This window comes from Pogoniulus pusillus, chromosome 7, assembly GCF_015220805.1.
Source record: "Pogoniulus pusillus isolate bPogPus1 chromosome 7, bPogPus1.pri, whole genome shotgun sequence".
Lineage (NCBI taxonomy): Eukaryota > Metazoa > Chordata > Aves > Piciformes > Lybiidae > Pogoniulus > Pogoniulus pusillus.
The window spans coordinates 38,586,153-38,606,287 of NC_087270.1; the positions used below are offsets into that span (position 1 = coordinate 38,586,153).

General features: G+C 49.2%; 1 protein-coding gene across 2 annotated transcripts in view; it reads right to left on the minus strand.

Moving 5' to 3' along the window:
- The window catches only part of ELP3 (elongator acetyltransferase complex subunit 3), a 153,791-nt gene that overhangs the window by 30,958 nt on the left and 102,698 nt on the right, over positions 1–20,135 (minus strand). For both annotated transcript variants that reach the window (XM_064146646.1, XM_064146647.1), the window contains exons 12-14: positions 15,553–15,618; positions 9,018–9,245; positions 2,078–2,159 (exon numbers count right to left, since the gene is read on the minus strand). In XM_064146646.1, coding sequence (XP_064002716.1) covers positions 2,078–2,159; positions 9,018–9,245; positions 15,553–15,618 — 376 coding nt within the window. The remainder of the gene's footprint in view (positions 1–2,077; positions 2,160–9,017; positions 9,246–15,552; positions 15,619–20,135) is intronic.

Here is a 20,135-nt window from a genome sequence, read left to right on the forward strand (position 1 = left end):
AGACTGGACAAGGCATTTAGCGCCATGGTCTGGTTGCTTGGCTTGGGCTGGGTGCTAGGTTGGAGTGGCTGAGCTTGGAGGTCTCTTCCAACCTGCTTGATTCTATGGTACAGACATTTCTTAGCCAAGTGAAATTCCCTGTTGAAATGAACAGCTATGCACCAGCAACAGAGAAACAGACTGGCATACATCATAAGCAAACAAGGATCAGGGAATCCAGAGAACAGAGAATTATCTTGAAGCATCTGGCTGCTGCCCGCACACTGTCGTCACTCACGCTGTGGCCCTTGTCACAAGTGCTTGTCAAGAAGGCTCACTCTGGCTTTTCAACAGCCAGAGATATTACACAGCTGGAAACACAGAGAGAAACTCTTCAGCACTCAGTAGGCTGGATCCAAGTTGTGGATTTCTGCTTTTTGGTGGGGCAGCAGAGGATTATTTTTGGCTAAAGGTCTCAATTACAGCTGTTTTGTTTACATACACTCATCTTAAGCCAACCAGAGTTTCTCCACCCATGCACATTCATCAGCTCCCCCCATTGCAGGCCTACAAAAGCTTTCTACAGCTACCATAATTGCTAATGTAAGATAAATTAAGACATAAAGGAGGTCACAGTCTCACAGTATTATCAGAGTTGGAAGAGACCTCATAGATCATCAAGTCCAACCCTTTACCACAGAGCTCAAGGCCAGACCATGGCACCAAGTGCCACGTCCAGTCCTGCCTTGAACAGCTCCAGGGACGGCGACTCCACCACCTCCCCGGGCAGCCCATTCCAGTGTCCAATGACTCTCTCAGTGAAGAACTTTCTCCTCACCTCCAGCCTAAATCTCCCCTGGCACAGCCTGAGGCTGTGTCCTCTCGTTCTGGTGCTGGCCACCTGAGAGAAGACAGCAACCTCCTCCTGGCCACAACCTCCCCTCAGGTAGTTGTAGACAGCAATAAGGTCTCCCCTGAGCCTCCTCTTCTCCAGGCTAACCAATCCCAGCTCCCTCAGCCTCTCCTCGTAGGGCTGTGCTCAAGGCCTCTCCCCAGCCTCGTCACCCTTCTCTGGACACGCTCAAGCATCTCAATGTCCCTCCTAAACTGGGGGGCCCAGAACTGGACACAGTACTCAAGGTCCTGACTTTGACTTCACACACACAGAGGGATGATGAACTGATGCTACTCTCTCCAGTCACAATGCCTCGAAAATGAAATAGAAGACAGGAGCTGGAGCTCTTTCTTCTTCAGTTCCCCTCTTCATGATAATGCTTAATGTATCCTAAAAGCACATCTGTCCACCTTAATGATGGTACTTGCAGAAAGACTGCAAAATGGAGCCTGGCAATTTTCTAGCCTCATAAGCTCTGTAAAACAACCCTCACCAATAACAACCTGTGAGCAGGCCAAATCAGAGAGGTTGGAAATAGCAGGCTTTGGAGAAGGAAGAAACCCACAGTCACACAGTCGGTCTCCTTCAGAGCTAGGAGCAGGATGGTTCCCCACAGCATGTCCTCTGTTCTGCTGCTTACATTAATAGTATTGTCTGGAGAAAGAGACAATGGAATTTGACTCTATTATAGAATCTTAGAATCAACCAGGTTGGAAGAGACCTCCAAGCTCAGCCAAGCCAACCTAGCACCCAGCCCTATCCAGTCAACCAGACCATGGCACTAAGTGCCTCAGCCAGGCTTGGCTTCAACACCTCCAGGGATGGCAACTCCACCACCTCCCTGGGCAGCCCATTCCAATGCCAATCACTCTCTCTGACAACAACTTCCTAACAACATCCAGCCTAGACCTCCCCTGCCACAACTTGATACTCTGTCCCCTTCTTCTCTTGCTGCTTGCCTGGCAGAAGAGACCAACCCCACCTGGCTACAGCCTCCCTTCAGGTAGTTGCAAACAGCAATGAGAAGCTTCTGCTGATCCTCATTTCCCACCTAATGACAAATGTTCAAAGCATTAAATATGTTCAAACAGGAGTTAATTTCCTACCTAACAACGAACGTTCAAAGCAGTTGTGTTGGATGCAGTGGGTTTATTTTCAGAATAGGATCCACAGGAAAAAATCAAAGGGGTAAAGCAAAGGTACCTGAAATGACAGCAATTTTCCATGACCCGTGCTCCTCCTTGGCTATTCTTTCTGCCTCCTCCATTAGCAACATGCCAAATCCCTATAATGGGAGAAATAACAGGATGAAAAGGTAAGTTCTGTGAAAATAGCAAGGGCTGAACGTAAGCAGTGGTACAGTTCCCAAAGATTGGTATTTTCTGAGCAGGAATATTGCTGAATATAGCAGGAGAGAGCTTCAGAAGAGGTGCACCAACACTAAGTGGAGCTTTCTCAGGGCTTTTTTTTTTACCTCCCAATCATGAAATTATTCACAGGCAGCTCTAGTCTCTGCCTGCTTCTCAACAGCAGGAACAGAATGAAGTTAAATCCACTCATGGTCACTCAGTGTGGTAGGCAGCCTGTAGTTCCTGGCACTCAAGAAGTCTATCCTGCTGAGATAACCCATCCTAAACCACAATCAGCCATCCTAATGACTGCCTTACTAGACCTGGCTTTGTGCTAGTCAGGTGAGCAAAGTCAGAGCACAAACACTGGATGCAACTGCCTGTGCTATGGAGTTGAGGAAGGATCTCAGTGCCATTCTGATCAGGGACAGGAGCTGAAATGGATATGGCCAGAGCCAGAGATGGGTGCTGCTGCAGTTCACATTTCTAACAGACAAGTTAGTCACTCATGATCTTTATTGCCATAACCTGTCCACGAGTCAGAAGCTGTTACTGTGCTTATTTCACAATGAAAAAATTAGGCATGCAGCAACCACAGGGCTTGTAAGGGCTACCCACAAAGGCTGCATCAAGCCTTGACAGACTTCAGCTAGGTTCAAGCTTAGTACCTCTCTCTGAAGCTCAGCACCTGGCACAGGAGATGCCAAATCAAGAGGAGCAGCAGAAGAACATGTGAATCACAGAATCATAGAATCAACCAGGTTCGAGGAGACCTCCAAGATCATCCAGTTCCAACCCCTCTGCCATGGCCAGGGACACCCTACCCTAGAGCAGGCTGCACACAGCCTCACACAGCCTGGCCTCAAACACCTCCAGCCATGGGGCCTCGACCACCTCCCTGGGCAACCCAGTCCAGCCTCTCACCACTCTCATGCTCAACAACTTCTTCCTCACAGCCAGGCTGAACCTACCCACCTCTAGCTGTGCTCCATTCCCCCTAGTCCTATCACTCCCTGATAGCCTCAAAAATCCTTCCCCAGCTTTTTGTATGCCCCCTTCAGATACTGGAATCATAGAATCAACCAGGTTGGAAGAGACCTCTAAGATCATGCACTCCAACCTAGCACCCAGCCCTATCCAGTCAACCAGACCATGGCACCAAGTGCCTCAGCCAGGCTTGGCTTCAACACTTCCAGGGATGGAGACTCCACCACCTCCCTGGGCAGCCCGTTCCAATGCCAATCACTCTCTCTGGAACAACTTCCTCCTAACATCCAGCCTAGACCTTCCCCTCACTTGAGACTGTGGCCCCTTGTTCTGTCTGCCCCATGCACTGAAACCAGTATTCTAAACAGCAGCTACCAACAATGAGTTTGTAATACAAGTCCAGCAGAACAGGTCAGGAGGCACAGCCCTCTGAGAAATCCACTGTACTACAGACTAGGAAAACCACCTCCCCTAACATCCAGCCTAGACCTGAGACTGTGTCCCCTTGTTCTGTTGCTGGTTGCCTGGCAGCAGAGCCCAACCCCACCTGGCTACAGCCTCCCTTCAGGTACTTGTAGACAGCAATGAGGTCTGTCCTGAGCCTCCTCTTCTGCAGGCTGCACACCCCCAGCTCCCTCAGCCTCTCCTCACAGGGCTGTGCTCCAGGCCCCTCACCAGCTTCCTTGCCCTTCTCTGGACACCTTCCAGCACCTCAACATCTCTCTTGAATTGAGGAGCCCAGAACTGGACACAGCACTCAAGGTGTGGCCTAACCAGTGCTGAGTACAAGGAAAGAATAACCTCTCTTTGTGCTTCTCCCTTCTTCTGCATCCTTTCCCCAGTCTAAACCCAAACTATCCCCACGTCTAGATAACCCACATAATTAAAAGCATAAATTCACACCACTGGGCATGATGGAGGTGGTGTAGAACAAGGGGTGGGTAATGTCCTGGTTTGGGCCAGGGTTAATTTTCACAGGCACTTTCACAGATCCTGGGTAAGAAGTGGTCAGAAACGGGCTGAATGATGAAATGAAGGTGATTTCCACCCTAGTGACTTGTAATACCCAGCAGTGTAGATAGCTTTGAATTTTGGAATCTTGGCACAGCAGGAATGTCACTGCAATCACAATAATGCTGTGTCCTCTTGTTCTGGTGCTGGCCACCTGAGAGAAGAGAGCAACCTCCTCCTGGCCACAACCACCCCTCAGGTAGTTGTAGACAGCAATAAGGTCTCTCCTGAGCCTCCTCTTCTCCAGGCTAACCAATCCCAGCTCCCTCAGCCTCTCCTCGTAGGGCTGTGCTCAAGGCCTCTCCCCAGCCTCGTCGCCCTTCTCTGGACACGCTCAAGCATCTCAATGTCCCTCCTAAACTGGGGGGCGCAGAACTGAAAGTTCTTCCCTGAGAGAGTCATTGGACACTGGAATGGGCTGCCCGGGGAGGTGGTGGAGTCGCCGTCCCTGGAGCTGTTCAAGGCAGGACTGGACGTGGCACTTGGTGCCATGGTCTAGCCTTGAGCTCTGTGGTAAAGGGTTGGACTTGATGATCTGTGAGGTCTCTTCCAACCTTGGTGATACTGTGAAAATAAGGAAGAGCCTTTCTACTCTCTTCACCAACTTTGTTGTCCCATGTATCTGGGAATAACTGATTGGATTAATTCAGCCCTAACATCAGAATGCAGGAATTACACTCAGCTCTTTGCTCCTCTGACAAGACTCACAGAACTGGGCTGCGCTGACGCTGCCATCAGATGGGATTTAATTCCAGAAGAGAAAATCCATTTAACACTTAGAGACATTTTTTAAACAACACACAGAAATCTCCAGCCTAAAACGTTCTTCTCATCAGACACTACCCCCACAACTGTGAAGAGCACTTTCTGATTAACCTCTTGAACACTGACTATTCTGAAGGAACATGAGTGCGTCACATGCCATGAAATTTCAATTTGCAGCTTATTTTCATGTTTGTAGCTGCCTACTTTCAATTTATTTTCTCTCTCTCTCTTTTTTAACCACTTCCCTCCTCCCCCCTTAGATTTTTAAGTGTTAACTATTTCATACAGCAAATACTGACTTATCTTTTTCCCTCCCCCCCCTAGGCCATGGGCACATGGTCACACGTCATCGGTGTCTGGTCAAACTGCATCTTAATGCATATACTCAGGGTATATGCATTAAGGGCAACAAAGCTGGTGAGGGGCCTGGAGCACAAATCCTATGAGGAGAGGTTGAGGGAACTGGGCCTGTTTAGCCTGGAGAAGAGGAGGCTCAGGGGTGATCTTATTACTGTCTACAACTACCTGAAGGGGCATTGTAGCCAGGTGGGGGTTGGCCTCTTCTCCCAGGCAGCCAGCAATAGAACAAGGGGACACAGTCTCAAGTTGTGCCAGGGTAGGTATAGGCTGGATGTTAGGAAGAAGTTCTTCACAGAGAGAGTGATTGGCATTGGAATGGGCTGCCCAGGGAGGTGGTGGAGGCACCGTCCCTGGGGGTCGTCAAGAAAAGCCTGGATGAGGCACTTAGTGCCATGGTCTGGTTGATTGGATAGGGCTGGGTGCTAGGTTGGACTGGATGATCTTGGAGGTCTCTTCCAACCTGCTTGATTCTATGATTCTATTAGGGTTAAGATGAATAAATACAAGGAAGTTAATTTAAAACATCAGCCCTGGGCATTTCTGGCAAAGAGAACAAAGTGATTGCTTGCTTAAAAGCTCAGCCTAAAGGTTCAAAACCTATCAGGGTGAAATTTAATTCACTTTTTTTTATGCAAGCCACAACATGTCACATGCAGTGGAAGGAGAATGTGCCATTCTCATATGAGTCACTGAGAGGAGTCAGAGATGAAGCTCTCCACTCTGCTCTTCACACACTTTGAGATCTATTTGAAATGGTCACATCAGTGTGTCTGAAGCAAAAACTGACTCAACTAAGAGACTTTCCTCAGCAGTCTCACCAAATCACTTAAAAATCATAGAATCAAGCAGGTTGGAAGAGACCTCCAAGCTCAGCCAGCCCAACCTAGCACACAGCCTGAGTCAATCAACCAGACCATGGCACTAAGTGCCTCAGTCAGGCTTGGCTTCAACACCTCCAGGCACAGAGACTCCACCACCTCCCTGGGCAGCCCATTCCAATGCCAATCACTCTCTGCCAACAACTTAGTCCTGACATCCAGCCTAGACCTCCCCTGGCACAGCTTGACACTCTGTCCCCTTGTTCTATTACTGCTTGCCTGGCAGAAGAGCCCAACCCCACCTGGCTACAGCCTCCCTTCAGGTAGTTGTAGACAGCAATGAGGTCAGCCCTGAGCCTCCTCTGCTGCAGGCTGCACACCCCCAGCTCCCTCAGCCTCTCCTCACAGGGCTGTGCTCCAGGCCCCTCACCAGCTTCATTGCTCTTCTCTGGACACCTTCCAGCACCTCAACATCTCTCTTGACTTGAGGAGCCCAGAACTGGACACAGCACTCAAGTTGTGGCCTGAGCAATGTTGAGCACAGGGGCAGAATAACCTCCCTTGTCCTGCTGGCCACACTGCTCCTGAGCCAGGCCAGGATGCCATTGGCTCTCTTGGCCACCTGGGTACACTGCTGGCTCATGTTCAGCTCCTCTCTACCAGTACCCCCAGGTCCCTCTCTGCCTGGCTGCTCTCATCTCAGAAGCAAAGTTGGATTCCTCTGTTTGGGTAGGAAGAATGTATCCAATAAACGTTCCCTTGAAAGAGAATGGGTAGTGACAAGTAACATCTCACCTTCTCATATGCAAATTGTTTCAGATTTCAGGAGTGAAATTTGTCTGTTCACTGAGGGTGCCACAGCACTGGACCAGGCTGTCCAGAGAGGTTGTAAAATCTCCTTCCCTGGAGATTCCAAATTTGCCTGGTTGTGATCCTGGGCATCCTGCTGTGGGTGACTCTGCTTTGGCAGAAGGACTGCACTGGATGAGCCCCAGATGTCGCTTCCAACCCCCCACCTTGCTAGCATCTATTGAACAAGATTATTAGTAGGAAATACAGAATCACAGAATGTTAGAGGTTGGAAGGGACCTCCAGAGATAATCGAGTCCAACCTCCTTGCCAAAAGCAGGATCACTCAGAGTAGTCTGCATGGGAATGCATCCAGGAAGGTTTTGAAAGTCTCCAGAGAGGGAAACTGCACAGCCTCCCCTAGGCAGCCTGTTCCAGTTCTCCATCACTCTCACTGTATAAAACAAGGGGACACAGTCTCAAGCTGTACCAGGGGAGGTCTAGGCTGGATGTTAGGAGGAAGTTGTTGGCAGAGAGAGTGATTGGCATTGGAATGGGCTGCCCAGGGAGGTGGTGGAGTTGCTGTGCCTGGAGGTGTTCAAGAAAAGCCTGAATGAGGCACTTAGTGCCATGGTGTGGTTGACTGAATAGGGCTGGGTGATAGTTGGACTGGATGAGCTTGGAGGTCTCTTCCAAGCTGGATGATTCTATGATTCATGCTGAGGTGAAACCTTCTATGTTCAAGTTTGTATCCATTGTTCCTTGTCTTATTACTGTTCACTACTGAAAAGAGATTGGCCCCCTCTACTTGACACTCACCCCTCAGATATTTATAGACATTGATCAGATTCCCTCTCAGTCTTCTCTTCTCAAAACTACACATTCCAAGGTCTCTCAATCTCTCTTCACAGGGGAGATGCTCAAGTCCCCTAATTATCCTTGTGGTTCTCCATTGGACTCTCTCCAGCAGATGCCTGCCTCTCAAATTGGTAAGCCCCAAACTGGACACAATATTCCAGGGGTGGTCTCACCAGGGCAGAGGGGGAGAAGACCCTCCCCAGACCTGCTGGACACAATGAATGTATCCCTTTTGTTTTGATTTTACCTAGTTTGCAGCACTGCACAGCACATCAAAGGAAAGCTAAAGCAGAATCAAAGATGCTGAGTACTTCAAAGTCAGATTAGCAGCAGCATACATGAGCTTGTATTGTATGGGCACGAAGCAACACTGACAGCATTCAGCTTTTACAAAACCTCAGAGCAGTTGCAAGTGCCAACATTTAGAAGCAGCACAAGTTCAGCAGGTGAAATACAGGAAAGGGCTCAACTTCATAGAATCATAGAATCATTCAGGGTTGGAAGGGACCACAAGGATCATCTAGTTCCAGCCCCGCTGCCATGGGCAGGGACACCCTACCCTAGAGCAGGCCACAAGAAGGTCCCCTGAGAGCCTCCTCTTCTGCAGACTGCACAGCCCCAACTCTTTCAGTCTGTGCTCACAGCAGAGCTGCTGCAGCCCTCTCAGCATCCTCCTGGCCCTGCTCTGGACACTCTCCAGCATCTCCACAGCCCTCTTGGAATAGAGGCTCCAGAACTGGATGCAGTACTCCAGGTGGGGTCTCAGCAGAGCGCAGTAGAGGGGGAGAATCCCCTCCCTGGCCCTGCTGGCCACACTTCTGCTGCTGCAGCCCAGGCTCTGCTTGGCTTTCTGGGCTGCAAGTGCACACTGCTGGCTCATGTTAAGTCTCTCATCCAGGAGCACCCCCAAGTGCCTCTCCTCAGGGCTGCTCTCCAGCCACTCACTGCCCAGCCTGCATTTCTGCTTGGCATTGCCTTGACCCAGATGCAGGACCTTGCACTTATAGAATCACCGAATCAACCAGGTTGGAAGAGACCTCCAAGATCATCCAGTCCAACCTAGCACCCAGCCTGTTTCTACTGCAGCAGGTTACAGCTCAAAGCAACTGACGAACTGTGGGGTTTAATTAACATCCTTCTCTAATTACAGTAGGAGAGAGGGGAGAAATGTGTGAGACAGAGGCAGAGATGAGGAATGTGGGGTACCTGGTGCTGGAACTTGGAAGGGTCCCGACTGCTGACGGGCACCACGCTGCCATAGACGTGCAGCTCCCGGACGATGGAAACGCCTCCCTTCAGCTCTGCCCGGAATGACTCCTCCGAACACTTCCGCAGCCGTAGCAGCCCAACCAGGATATCCTGCTCTGGGTCCTCGTAGGAGAGGAAGGTCTCCCAGCCACCATTGGCCACATAATCTCTTCTAACTAATTCAACCTGATCGAAGAGAAGAAGTGATGATGATGAATACAAAGAGGGAAACAGAAAAGGAAAAGCTTCTTTTTAAATATTTAAGCAACACATTGAACAGACCCAAACCAATTTCATGGATCCATAAACTATTATGATGCAGAGAAAACATGAAGAGCTTTCTGAGAGGCCAATTTAATTCTAAATGGATTTTGGCAGCACTGGGTAAGAACAGCTGTTACTAGAGCCACATTAAAGATAAAACATGTGACTGCTTCAATAGTAGAATCATAGAAGCGGTCAGGGTTGGAAGGGACCACAAGGAGCAGCCAGTTCTGACCCCCCTGCCATGCCCAGGGACACCCTACCCTAGAGCAGGCTGCACACAGCCTCAGCCAGACTGGCCTCAAACACCTCCAGCCATGGGGCCTCAACCACCTCCCTGGGCAACCCAGTCCAGCCTCTCACCACTCTCATGCTCAACAACTTCCTCCTCACCTCCAGTCTGACTCTCTCCACCTCCACCTTTGCTCCATTCCCCCCACTCCTGCCACTCCCTGACAGCCTCCAAAGTCCCTCCCCAGCTTTTTTGTAGCCCCCTTCAGATCCTGGAAGGCCACAAGAAGGTCACCTGGGAGCCTCCTCTTCTGCAGACTGCACAGCCCCAACTCTTTCAGTCTGTCCTGACCTCAGTATGTTTTCTGCAAAGCCACTCACACCCAGAAATCCATAACATAAAGATTTGTTTATGGAAAAGCCATATGGAATTCTGTTGCCTGCCTGCTCTACTCCAGGGTGAATCCTTGGTGAACACAGCTCACAGTTCAGTCCCTTACTGTTTACAGCAGTAATTCTTTCAACACTGACATAGAGGTCATAGGGTAAGTGCCCAAGAAGATGTCTGCTGATATGTACTGTGTCCAGTTCTGGGCTCCTCAATTCAAGAGAGATGTTGAGGTGCTGGAAGGTGTCCAGAGAAGGGCAAGGAAGGTGGTGAGGGGCCTGGAGCACAGCCCTGTGAGGAGAGGCTGAGGGAGCTGGGGGTGTGCAGCCTGCAGAAGAAGAGGCTCAGGGCTGACCTCATTGCTGTCTACAGCTACCTGAAGGGAGGCTGTAGCCAGGTGGGGTTGGGCTGTTCTGCCAGGCAACCAACAACAGAATAAGGGGACAGAGTGTCAAGTTGTGCTGGGAGATGTCTAGGCTGGATGTTAGGAGGAAGTTGTTGGCAGAGAGTGATTGGCATTGGAATGGGCTGCCCAGGGAGGTGGTGGAGTCACCATGCCTGGAGGTGTTGAAGCAAAGCCTGGATGAGGCACTTAGTGCCATGGTCTGGTTGACTGGATAGGGCTGGGTGCTAGGTTGGACTGCATGATCTTGGAGGTCTCTTCCAGCCTGGATGATTCTTTGATTCTATGTCAAGTGTTCCAGGAGCACAATTCTGCTCCTTTGTGTGTGTCAGGGTGGTTGACACACATTGATTCAGATCTACCATTAGGTACAATGCTGTTAGAGGTACAGTTTCATATGGGGAAAAGCATTTAGGTGAAAGCTTATTACTGAGGTATTTAAAAGGCAGAAAATATTATTAATCATTGCTATATTAAGAGTTTGAAGTGGCAAGATTGGACAACTCCTGATTCTTCCAGGGGCAAACCAAACCAAGCAGAATATTTGGCTTCATTACTTGTCTTCCAGCAGGGACTGGATGCTGTGTTATTCTCACATTGAGTCTGAAAGTCACTTGCAGGCAGAGACACAGCAAAACTACAGGAACCTTCACTAGGAGGCTTTAGAGTGTGTGCATTTTTATAGCCCCATAAGCATGTAGCATATAGGCTGATTCCTACTGGACTGAAGCTTTTTGTTCTCTCTGCTTCCCTGGGCAAAATGTGCACAAGGATACATAAATCCCCTTAAAGGGTTTTCAGGGACTCATGAGCCCTACAAAGCCTCTTCCTTCTGGTTTCAATGTGGCAAAAGCCATCCCAAATCACCCCTTGGTTGCTTCGTAGTAGCCATGTGCTGAAGCACGGTGCAGTCCCCAGTGTCAGTTCCTTGTCCACAAACCATGCTCTGTGCTGGGTAAGAAAAGCTCTTCATCAAGGCAGAGCTCCATTTCCATATGCAATCCTATTGAGTGTCCATAGAATCACAGAATCAAGCAGGTTGGAAGAGAGCCCCAAGATCATCCTGTCCAACCTAGCACCCAGCCCTGCCCAAGCAACCAGACCATGGCACTAAGTGCCTCAGCCAGGCTTGGCTTCAACACCTCCAGGCACAGCATCTCCACCACCTCCCTGGGCAGCCCATTCCAATGCCAATCACTCTCTCTGACAACAACTTCCTAACAACATCCAGCCTAGACCTCCCCTGCCACAACTTGAGATTTTGTCCCGTTCTGTTGCTGCTTGCCTGGCAGAAGAGACCAACCCCACCTGGCTACAGCCTCCCTTCAGGTAGTTGTAGACCTCTTGGTTGCTTAGTGGGAGCCATGTGCAGCAGCACAGTGCAGTCCCTGGCCTCAGTCCCTTGTCCATGAGCCATGCTTTGTGCTGGGTAAGAAAAGCTTTTCATCAAGGTAGATCCCCATTTCCATATGGAATCCTATTCAATGTCCTGCACAGTATGTCTTAAACTTACTGGGACAAAGGCATAACACAGTTGCAGATGACTCTCTTAACAGCTACTCCCAGCATAAAAATCTGCCTTATTCCTACTACAGCTCTATATTGAGGTAACTTACTGTGATAGAGGCATAACACAGTTGCAGATGACTCTTTTTAACAGCTTCTCACAGCATAAAAATCTGCCTTATTCTTACTACAGAATCATAGAATCAGTCAGGGTTGGAAGGGACCACAAGGATCATCTAGTTCCAACCCCCCTGCCATGGGCAGGGACACCCTATCTTAGATCAGGCTGCCCACAGCTCTGTATTGAGATTGTTACCTCTATATTGAGGTAACTCACTATGACAAAGGCATAACACAGTTGCAGATGACTCTCTTTAACAGCTACTCCCAGCATAAAAATCTGCCTTATTCCTACTACAGCTCTATATTGAGATTGTTAGCTCTGTACTGAGGTAACTTACTATGATGAAGGCATAACACAGCTGCAGATGACTCTCTTAACAGCTGCTCCCAGCATAAAAATCTGCCTTATTCCTACTACAGCTCTATACTGAGATTGTTACCTCTATACTGAGGTAACTTACTATGATGAAGGCATAACACAGTTGCAGAAGACTCTCTGTAACAGCTATTCCCAGCATAAAAATCTGCCTTATTCCTACTACAGCTCTATACTGAAGTAACTTAATGTGACAAAGGCATAACACAGCTGCAGATGACTCTCTTTAACAGCTACTCCCAACATAAAAATCTGCCTTATTCCTACTACAGCTCTATATTGAGATTGTTAGCTCTATATTGAGGTAACTTACTATGATGAAGGCATAACACAGTTGCAGAAGACTCTCTGTAATAGCTATTCCCAGCATAAAAATCTGCCTTATTCCTACTACAGCTCTATACTGAGATTGTTACCTCTATATTGAGGTAACTTACCATGAAGAAGGCATAACACAGTTGCAGAAGACTCTCTGTAACAGCTATTCCCAGCATAAAAATCTGCCTTATTCCTACTACAGCTCTATACTGAAGTAACTTAATGTGACAAAGGCATAACACAGCTGCAGATGACTCTCTTTAACAGCTACTCCCAGCATAAAAATCTGCCTTATTCCTACTACAGCTCTATATTGAGATTGTTAGCTCTGTATTGAGGTAACTTACTATGATGAAGGCATAACACAGTTGCAGATGACTCTCTTAACAGCTGCTCCCAGCATAAAAATCTGCCTTATTCCCACTACAGCTCTATATTGAGATTGTTAGCTCTGTACTGAGGTAACTTACTATGATGAAGGCATAACACAGCTGCAGATGACTCTCTTAACAGCTGCTCCCAGCATAAAAATCTGCCTTATTCCTACTACAGCTCTATACTGAGGTAACTCAGTGTGACAAAGGCACAACACAGCTGCAGACGACTCTCTTTAACAGCTACTCCCAGCATAAAAACCTGCCTTATTCCTACTACAGTTCTACACTGAAGTAACTTAATGTGACAAAGGCATAACACAGTTGCAGATGACTCTCTTTAACAGCTACTCCCAGCATAAAAATCTGCCTTATTCCCACTACAGCTCTACACTGAGATTGCTACCTCGATACAAACCCTCTTGCTTTGCAGAGAGAGCAGCTTCAATGTCTCAGCCCTTTCTGCCTTAACACCACTGTGGGCTCCTATCTCTAGCAGAGCTGTCACTGCCCCTCGCCTTTCACAAACTGTCAATCCAACAGCAACAATTTGCTGGAGCATTTTAAAGGCTCTTATGTAGCTCTCTGCAGCCTTAACCACTCTGAGCCAGCAGATATCTTCTGCTGCTATGGAGAAACGCCACTAAACAAGAAGGCAGCTTGGAGACAGCTCTGTAAATAACCAGATATGAGCAAATAATCTACTTCCAATTGGTGCATGTAAAAAGTAAATACTTCTAAAAGCAGCCACTATCACTATTGCAAAAATACACACAGCTACTGGTCACAAAGAGACAGAAGTTGCATGAAATGTGACTAATTACAGCCATCCATTTATTTCAGGTCTGGCATGATAGCCTCTCTTATCAAAAGGATGTGTTGTTTACTCGTGAAGCCAAGGAAAAACATCCTACCTTCTCATTAGCCTAAAGCCTGTGAAGAATTAGACCATCTTCAGAATATTCCTCTTGCTTGCTGTCAGGATAAATTTTGCTGCGACTACATAATGACATCCTCCTGCCACTCAGGCAGACGAGTTGAACAAAGGGAATTTTCAACAGAACACTGCTTTGAAAACCCTGTGATAAGCTATTTGCTAACTACTCCAGAAATTTACAATTTAAATCACATTAGGGCTGCTGACAACAGGCAGCTTTAGAAGGTATTTCGTGAGATGACCACAGATTAGGGAAGGGGAGCAGAGCACAAAGGCTCCAGGGCCTCTGTAGGAACAAGACCACACACCCCAGGTCACACAGAAAGCTGGCCAAGAACAAAACAATTACTTGGGATGGTCACACATTTGCACACATTCCACACTCTCACGCTGGGTTTCTGTTCTGCAGGGTGGGAAGAGCTGTGCTACATCTGAATGCACACAAGGGCAAGGCAGAAGCAGAACATGGCTCTGAGTAACTCTGATTTGCGAAGTGAGGACGTCTTTCAGATGCTAAATTCAGAGGATATTCACTCTGCTTGACTTCTGGCACCAAAACTGGAGCCTCCTCGAAGCTTAAATAATTGCTGGAGCTTCCAAAGCACAAAGGAGAGGACTTTTGTTGGAACCTCTCTCTGTACTGACACACAGACAGCCCAGCCCCAGTTTGGTGGTCATGTTTAGAAAGTGGGTGTGTGCCTCTAACACAGAACAGGAGAGAGGAATGTGTGTGTCCTCCTTCTGCCTTAGTGGGGCTGAGGAAGTTCTTCCAGAGAGAGTGACTGGCATTGGAATAGGCTGCCCAGGGAGGTGGTGGAGTTGCCATCCCTGGAGGTGTTGAAGCAAAGCCTGGCTGAGGCACTTAGTGCCATGGTCTGGTTGATTGGCCAGGGCTGAGTGCTAGGCTGGACTGGGTGATCTTGGAGGTCTCTTGCAATGTGGTTGATTCTATGATTCTATGATTGTTTCCTGTGAGGGTGCTGCAGCCCTGGAGCAGGGGGCCCAGAAATGTTGTGCAGTCTCCTGTGGAGCGATTCCAAACCCACCTGCACATTGCAATCCTGGGCAACCTGCTGTGGGTAACCTTTCCAACTCCAAAACTGAATGCAGTATTCAAGATGAGGTCTCAGCAGGGCAGAGTAGAGGGAAAGGAGAACCTCCCTTGATCTGCTGGACACACTCTGCTTAATACACCCCAGGACCCCATTGGCCTTCTTGCCCACAAGGGCACATTGCTGTGCCATGGATGTTCTCCCCCAGCACTCCCAGGTCCCTCTCCACAGGGCTGCTCTCCAGCAGTCACCTCCCAGCCTGTACTGCTGCAGTTTATTCTTCCTCCACAGGTGCAGGACTCTGCACTTGTCCTTGTTGAACCTCATCTGGTTCCTCTGTGCCCAGCTCTCAGCCTGTCCAGGTCTCTCTGGATGGCTGCACAGCCTTCAGCTGGATCAGCCAAGCCTCCCAGTTTGGTGTCATCAGCAAACCTGCTGAGCAGATACTCTGTCCTTCCATCAATGTCATTGATGAAGGTACTGAACAACCTCCCAGAAGAAAAAAATAAGACAATTCCTACCTGATAGGGTCTCACTTTGTGGTGGATTTCTTGAATCCCAACCTCTCTGGTCCTTACATCACGACACTAGGGAAAAAAACCAGGAAGAATAAAGAAATACATAGGAGAAAAAGATGAAGTCCTGAACCCTCCAGATTTCCAGCCACCTCTTGGGTTCAAAACTGAATTGAAATAGCATTAAGTTACACAGATGAACTTCAAATGGGTAGACATCCAAATAAAAATGCTCACCCATCCATCCCTAATACACCTCAGAAAGAGGTCTTAGTGCTAAATGGAAAGGCATGCTGGCAAAAATCAATTCACTAAGCGACCATTATGGCTCAGGAAAAAAGCTACCCTTTGATTCACACACAGCAGGCTTTGCAGGCAAAGTCAACACATGTGAAAATATAACAGAGAGAAAGAAAGGCTTTGGAAGAATCCATTCTGATCCTAGGCCAGGGAAGTCCAACATTGGCAAAACGTGTAGCAAGGCACCACAGAGCCCTTAGATTCAACCATAGAACCAACCATAGAAACAACCAGGTTGGAAGAGACCTCCAAGATCATCCAGTCCAACCTAGCACCCAGCCCTAACCAATCAACCAGACCACGGCACTAAGTGCCTCATCCAGGCTTTGCTTGAAGACCCCCAAGGACGGTGCCTCCACCACCTCCCTGGGCAGCCCATTCCAATGCCAATCACTCTCTCTGTGAAGAACTTCTTCCTAACATCCAGCCTAGACCTACCCTGGCACAACTTGAGACTGTGTCCCCTTGTTCTGTTGCTGGTTGCCTGGCAGAAGAGGCCACCCCCCACCTGGCTACAATGCCCCTTCAGGTAGTTGTAGACAGTAATAAGATCACCCCTGAGCCTCCTCTTCTCCAGGCTAAACAGGCCCAGCTCCCTCAGCCTCTCCTCATAGGATTTGTGCTCCAGGCCCCTCACCAGCTTTGTTGCCCTTCTCTGGACCTGTTCCAGCACCTCAACATCTTTCTTGAATTGAGGGGCCCTGAACTGGACACAGTACTCAAGGTGTGTACCTTCGACGAGTTCAACAAGGGCCAGTGGAGAGTCCTGCACCCGGGGAGGAATAATCCTACACCAGGACAGGTTAGGGGTTGACCTGCTGGAAAGCAGCTCCACAAAGAAGGACCTTGGAGTCATGGTGGGCAACAAGAGCCAGAAAAGTGTCTTCATGGCTGAAAAGGTCAATTCCAGGGTGCACAAAGAAGATAGTGATGAGAAGGTTGAAGGAGGTTCTCCTACCCCTCTACAATGCCCCAGTGAGGCCATGTCTGCAGTCCTGGGTCCAGCTCTCAGCTCCTCAGTTCAAAAGAGACAGGAAACTACTGGAGAGAGTTCAGGAGAGGCTATGAAGATGCTGAGGGGACTGGAGCATCGCTCTGATGAGGACACAGAGCGACCTGGGGCTGTGTAGCCTGGAGAAGAGCAGACTGAGAAGGGATCTTCTGCTCAGTATACAGGTCAAAAAGATGGAGTAAGATTCTTATCAGTGGTGTACAACAATGGGACAAGGGACAGTGAGCACAAATTTGAACCCTGGAGGTTCCATCTGAACATAAGCAAAAAAATCTTTCCTGTGAGGGTGCTGGAGCCTTGGAGCAGGCTGCCCAGAGAAGTTGTGGAGTCTCCTCTGGAAAGATTCCAACCCTGCTTGGATGCAATCCTGGGCAACCTGCTCTGAGTGACTCTACTTTAGCAGGCAGGCTGGACTAGATGATCTCCAGATGTCCCTTCCAAAGCCCACCAGGCTGGGATTTGTGATTTCAAGCTACACTGCAGCAGAGTTTGGTTCCTCATTCCACCAGCTGCAGTGTTTCTGCCTCACTAAATTAAAATCTGTAATCATCTGCACAGCAGAGATATGTACAGACTTGGTTCTTCTCAAAGCCATGATTGCCAGCCTGACAAGTCTTTTAATGGCTCAGCTCAGCCCTGACTGCCATGGATCAGCTGTCCCTGCTCCTCCAGCTGGTCCTCTTCAGGTTCTGATCAAATGATGTGCTTTTAGTATCAAACCTAAGGAAGAATTCACTAGCAGCCCTGAAGAGCTCAAATGAAAAGGCTTAGCTGCACCACAGAGGTTGTCTCCCCTGCCTGGTTTTGAAGTGAAAAGTCAGCAGGAGGGATGGAAGCTTCTGTGGCTGAGAAAGCTGTCTGCCAAATCCTGGCTTGCTACTGGAGAGAGGCTGGAAGGAATGATTTAGGGAGGAAGTCCAGTGCATCAGCTTAGGAATGATTAAATGGTATGGAAAGCCCAGGTGGAAAGAGGACAATGTGGAGCTTCTTATCTGATATTTTGTGATAAAACAGCAAGGTGCAAGTATGATGGCAAAGGAGCTGAAGGTACCCTACAGAGAGTACTCTGGAATACTGTGTCCAGTTGTGAGCCTCCCAGTTCAGGAGGGACAGGAAAATACTAGAAAGAGTCCACTGAAGGGCTAGGAGGGTGATTAAGGGACTGGGACATCTGCCTTGTGAGGAAAGGCTGAGAGAGCTGAGCCTGCTTGGTGTGGAGAAGAGCAGACTGAGAGGGGAGGTTATGAATGTTTACTAGTATCTGAAGGGTGGGTGCCAAGGAGGGGCCAGTCTCCTTTCAGTGGTGCCCTGTGACAGGATGAGGGGCAGCAGACACAAACTGAAACCTAGGAAGTTCCACCTAAACACAGGAATAAAATCCTTTATGGTGAGGGTGCCAGAGCACTGGACCAGGCTGGCCAGAAAGGCTGCTGACTCTCCTTCCCTAGAGACTTCTAAAGCCTGCCTGGATGCATGTCTCTATAGCCAGCCCCAGGCAATCCTGCTTTGGCAGAGGAGCTGGACTCAATGACCTCCAGAGGTTGTTCACAACCTCTACCACTATTACATAGAGTCACAGAATCAAGCAGGTTGGAAGAGACCTCCAAGCTCAGCCACTCCAACCTAGCACCCAGCTCTATGCAGTCAACCAGACCATGGCACTAAGTGCCTCAGCCAGGCTTGGCTTCAACACCTCCAGGGACGGAGACTCCACCACCTCCCTGGGCAGCCCATTCCAATGCCAATCACTCTCTCCGACAACAACTTCCTAACAACATCCAGCCTAGACCTCTCCTGCCACAACTTGACACTCTGTCCCCTTCTTCTCTTGCTGCTTGCCTGGCAGAAGAGCCCAACCCCACCTGGCTACAGCCTCCCTTTAGGCAGTTGTAGACAGCAATGAGCTCTGCCCTGAGCCTCCTCTTCTGCAGGCTGCACACCCCCAGCTCCCTCAGCCTCTCCTCACAGGGCTCTGCTCCAGGCCCCTCACCAGCTTCATTTCTCTTCTCTGGACACCTCCCAGTACCTCAACATCTCTCTTGAATTGGGGAGCCCAGAACTGGACACAGCACTCAAGGTGTGGCCTGACCAGTGCTGAGTCCAGGGGCAGAATAACCTCCCTTGTCCTGCTGGCCACACTGCTCATGAGCCAGCCCAGGATGCCATTGGCTCTCTTGGCCACCTGGGCACACTGCTGCCTCATCTTCAGCTCCTCTCTCCCAGCACCCCCAGGTCCCTTTCCTCCTGGCTGCTCTCAGCCACTCAGTCCCCAGCCTGTAGTGCTGCTTGGGGATGTTGTGGCCAAAGTGTAGAACCCTGCACTTGGCCTTGTTCAATCTCATCCCATTGGCCTCTGCCCACCTATCCAGCCTGTCCAGGTCCCTCTGCAGGGCTCTCCTACCCTCCAACAGCTCCACAGCTGCTCCTAGCTTGATGTCATCTGCAAACTTACTGATGCTGGACTCAATCCCCTGGTCCACATCATCCATAAAGATGTTGAACAGGACTGGGCCCAGCACTGATCCCTGCGGCACACCACTAGTGACAGATGCCAACTGGATGTGGCACCATTCACCACCACTCTCTGGGCCCAGCCCTCCAGCCAGTTTTTGACCCATGTCAGAGTGAATCTGTCCAAGCCAGGAGCTGCCAGCTGTGCCAGGAGCTTGTTGTGGCAGACAATGTCAAAGGCCTTGCTGCAGTCCAGGTAGACTCCATCCACAGCCTGCCCCACATTCACCAGGTGAGTAACCTGATCATAAAAGGCAATCAGGTTGGTCAGGCAGGACCTGCCCTTCCCAAACCCATGCTGGCTGGGCCTGATCCCTTGGCCATCCCGTAGGTGCTCTGTGATGGCACTCAAGATGGCCTGTAATTCTCTTTGTGTTACATACCACAACCACAAAGCTGATGTGCACCTACAGGCATACATGCAGTACTCTAAGACTTTTCCTACTGCTGGGTGCCCTAAAAATCCTTTAAGAAAAGGTGAGCTAGAGAGACAGAGTTGCAAAATCACAGCACACAGCCACATGAAACTGTTGTGGTGAGGATCTGCCCTGCCTGAACAGCAAGACACCAAAGCCATTAAAAGCCTTTGGAATAGTCTCAAGGAGCCTGAGGTTTGTATGATGTTTTGCCTAGGAAGTGAGAGATCCTGAGAAGGGAAGATCTTGGGCTGGAGGATTTGCAAACTGGCTGACACCTGGGTTTGGGAAGGAGATTCAGAAGGTGAGCAGTGTCAGAGCAGACCACCAGGGGCGCTGTGAATGCAGCC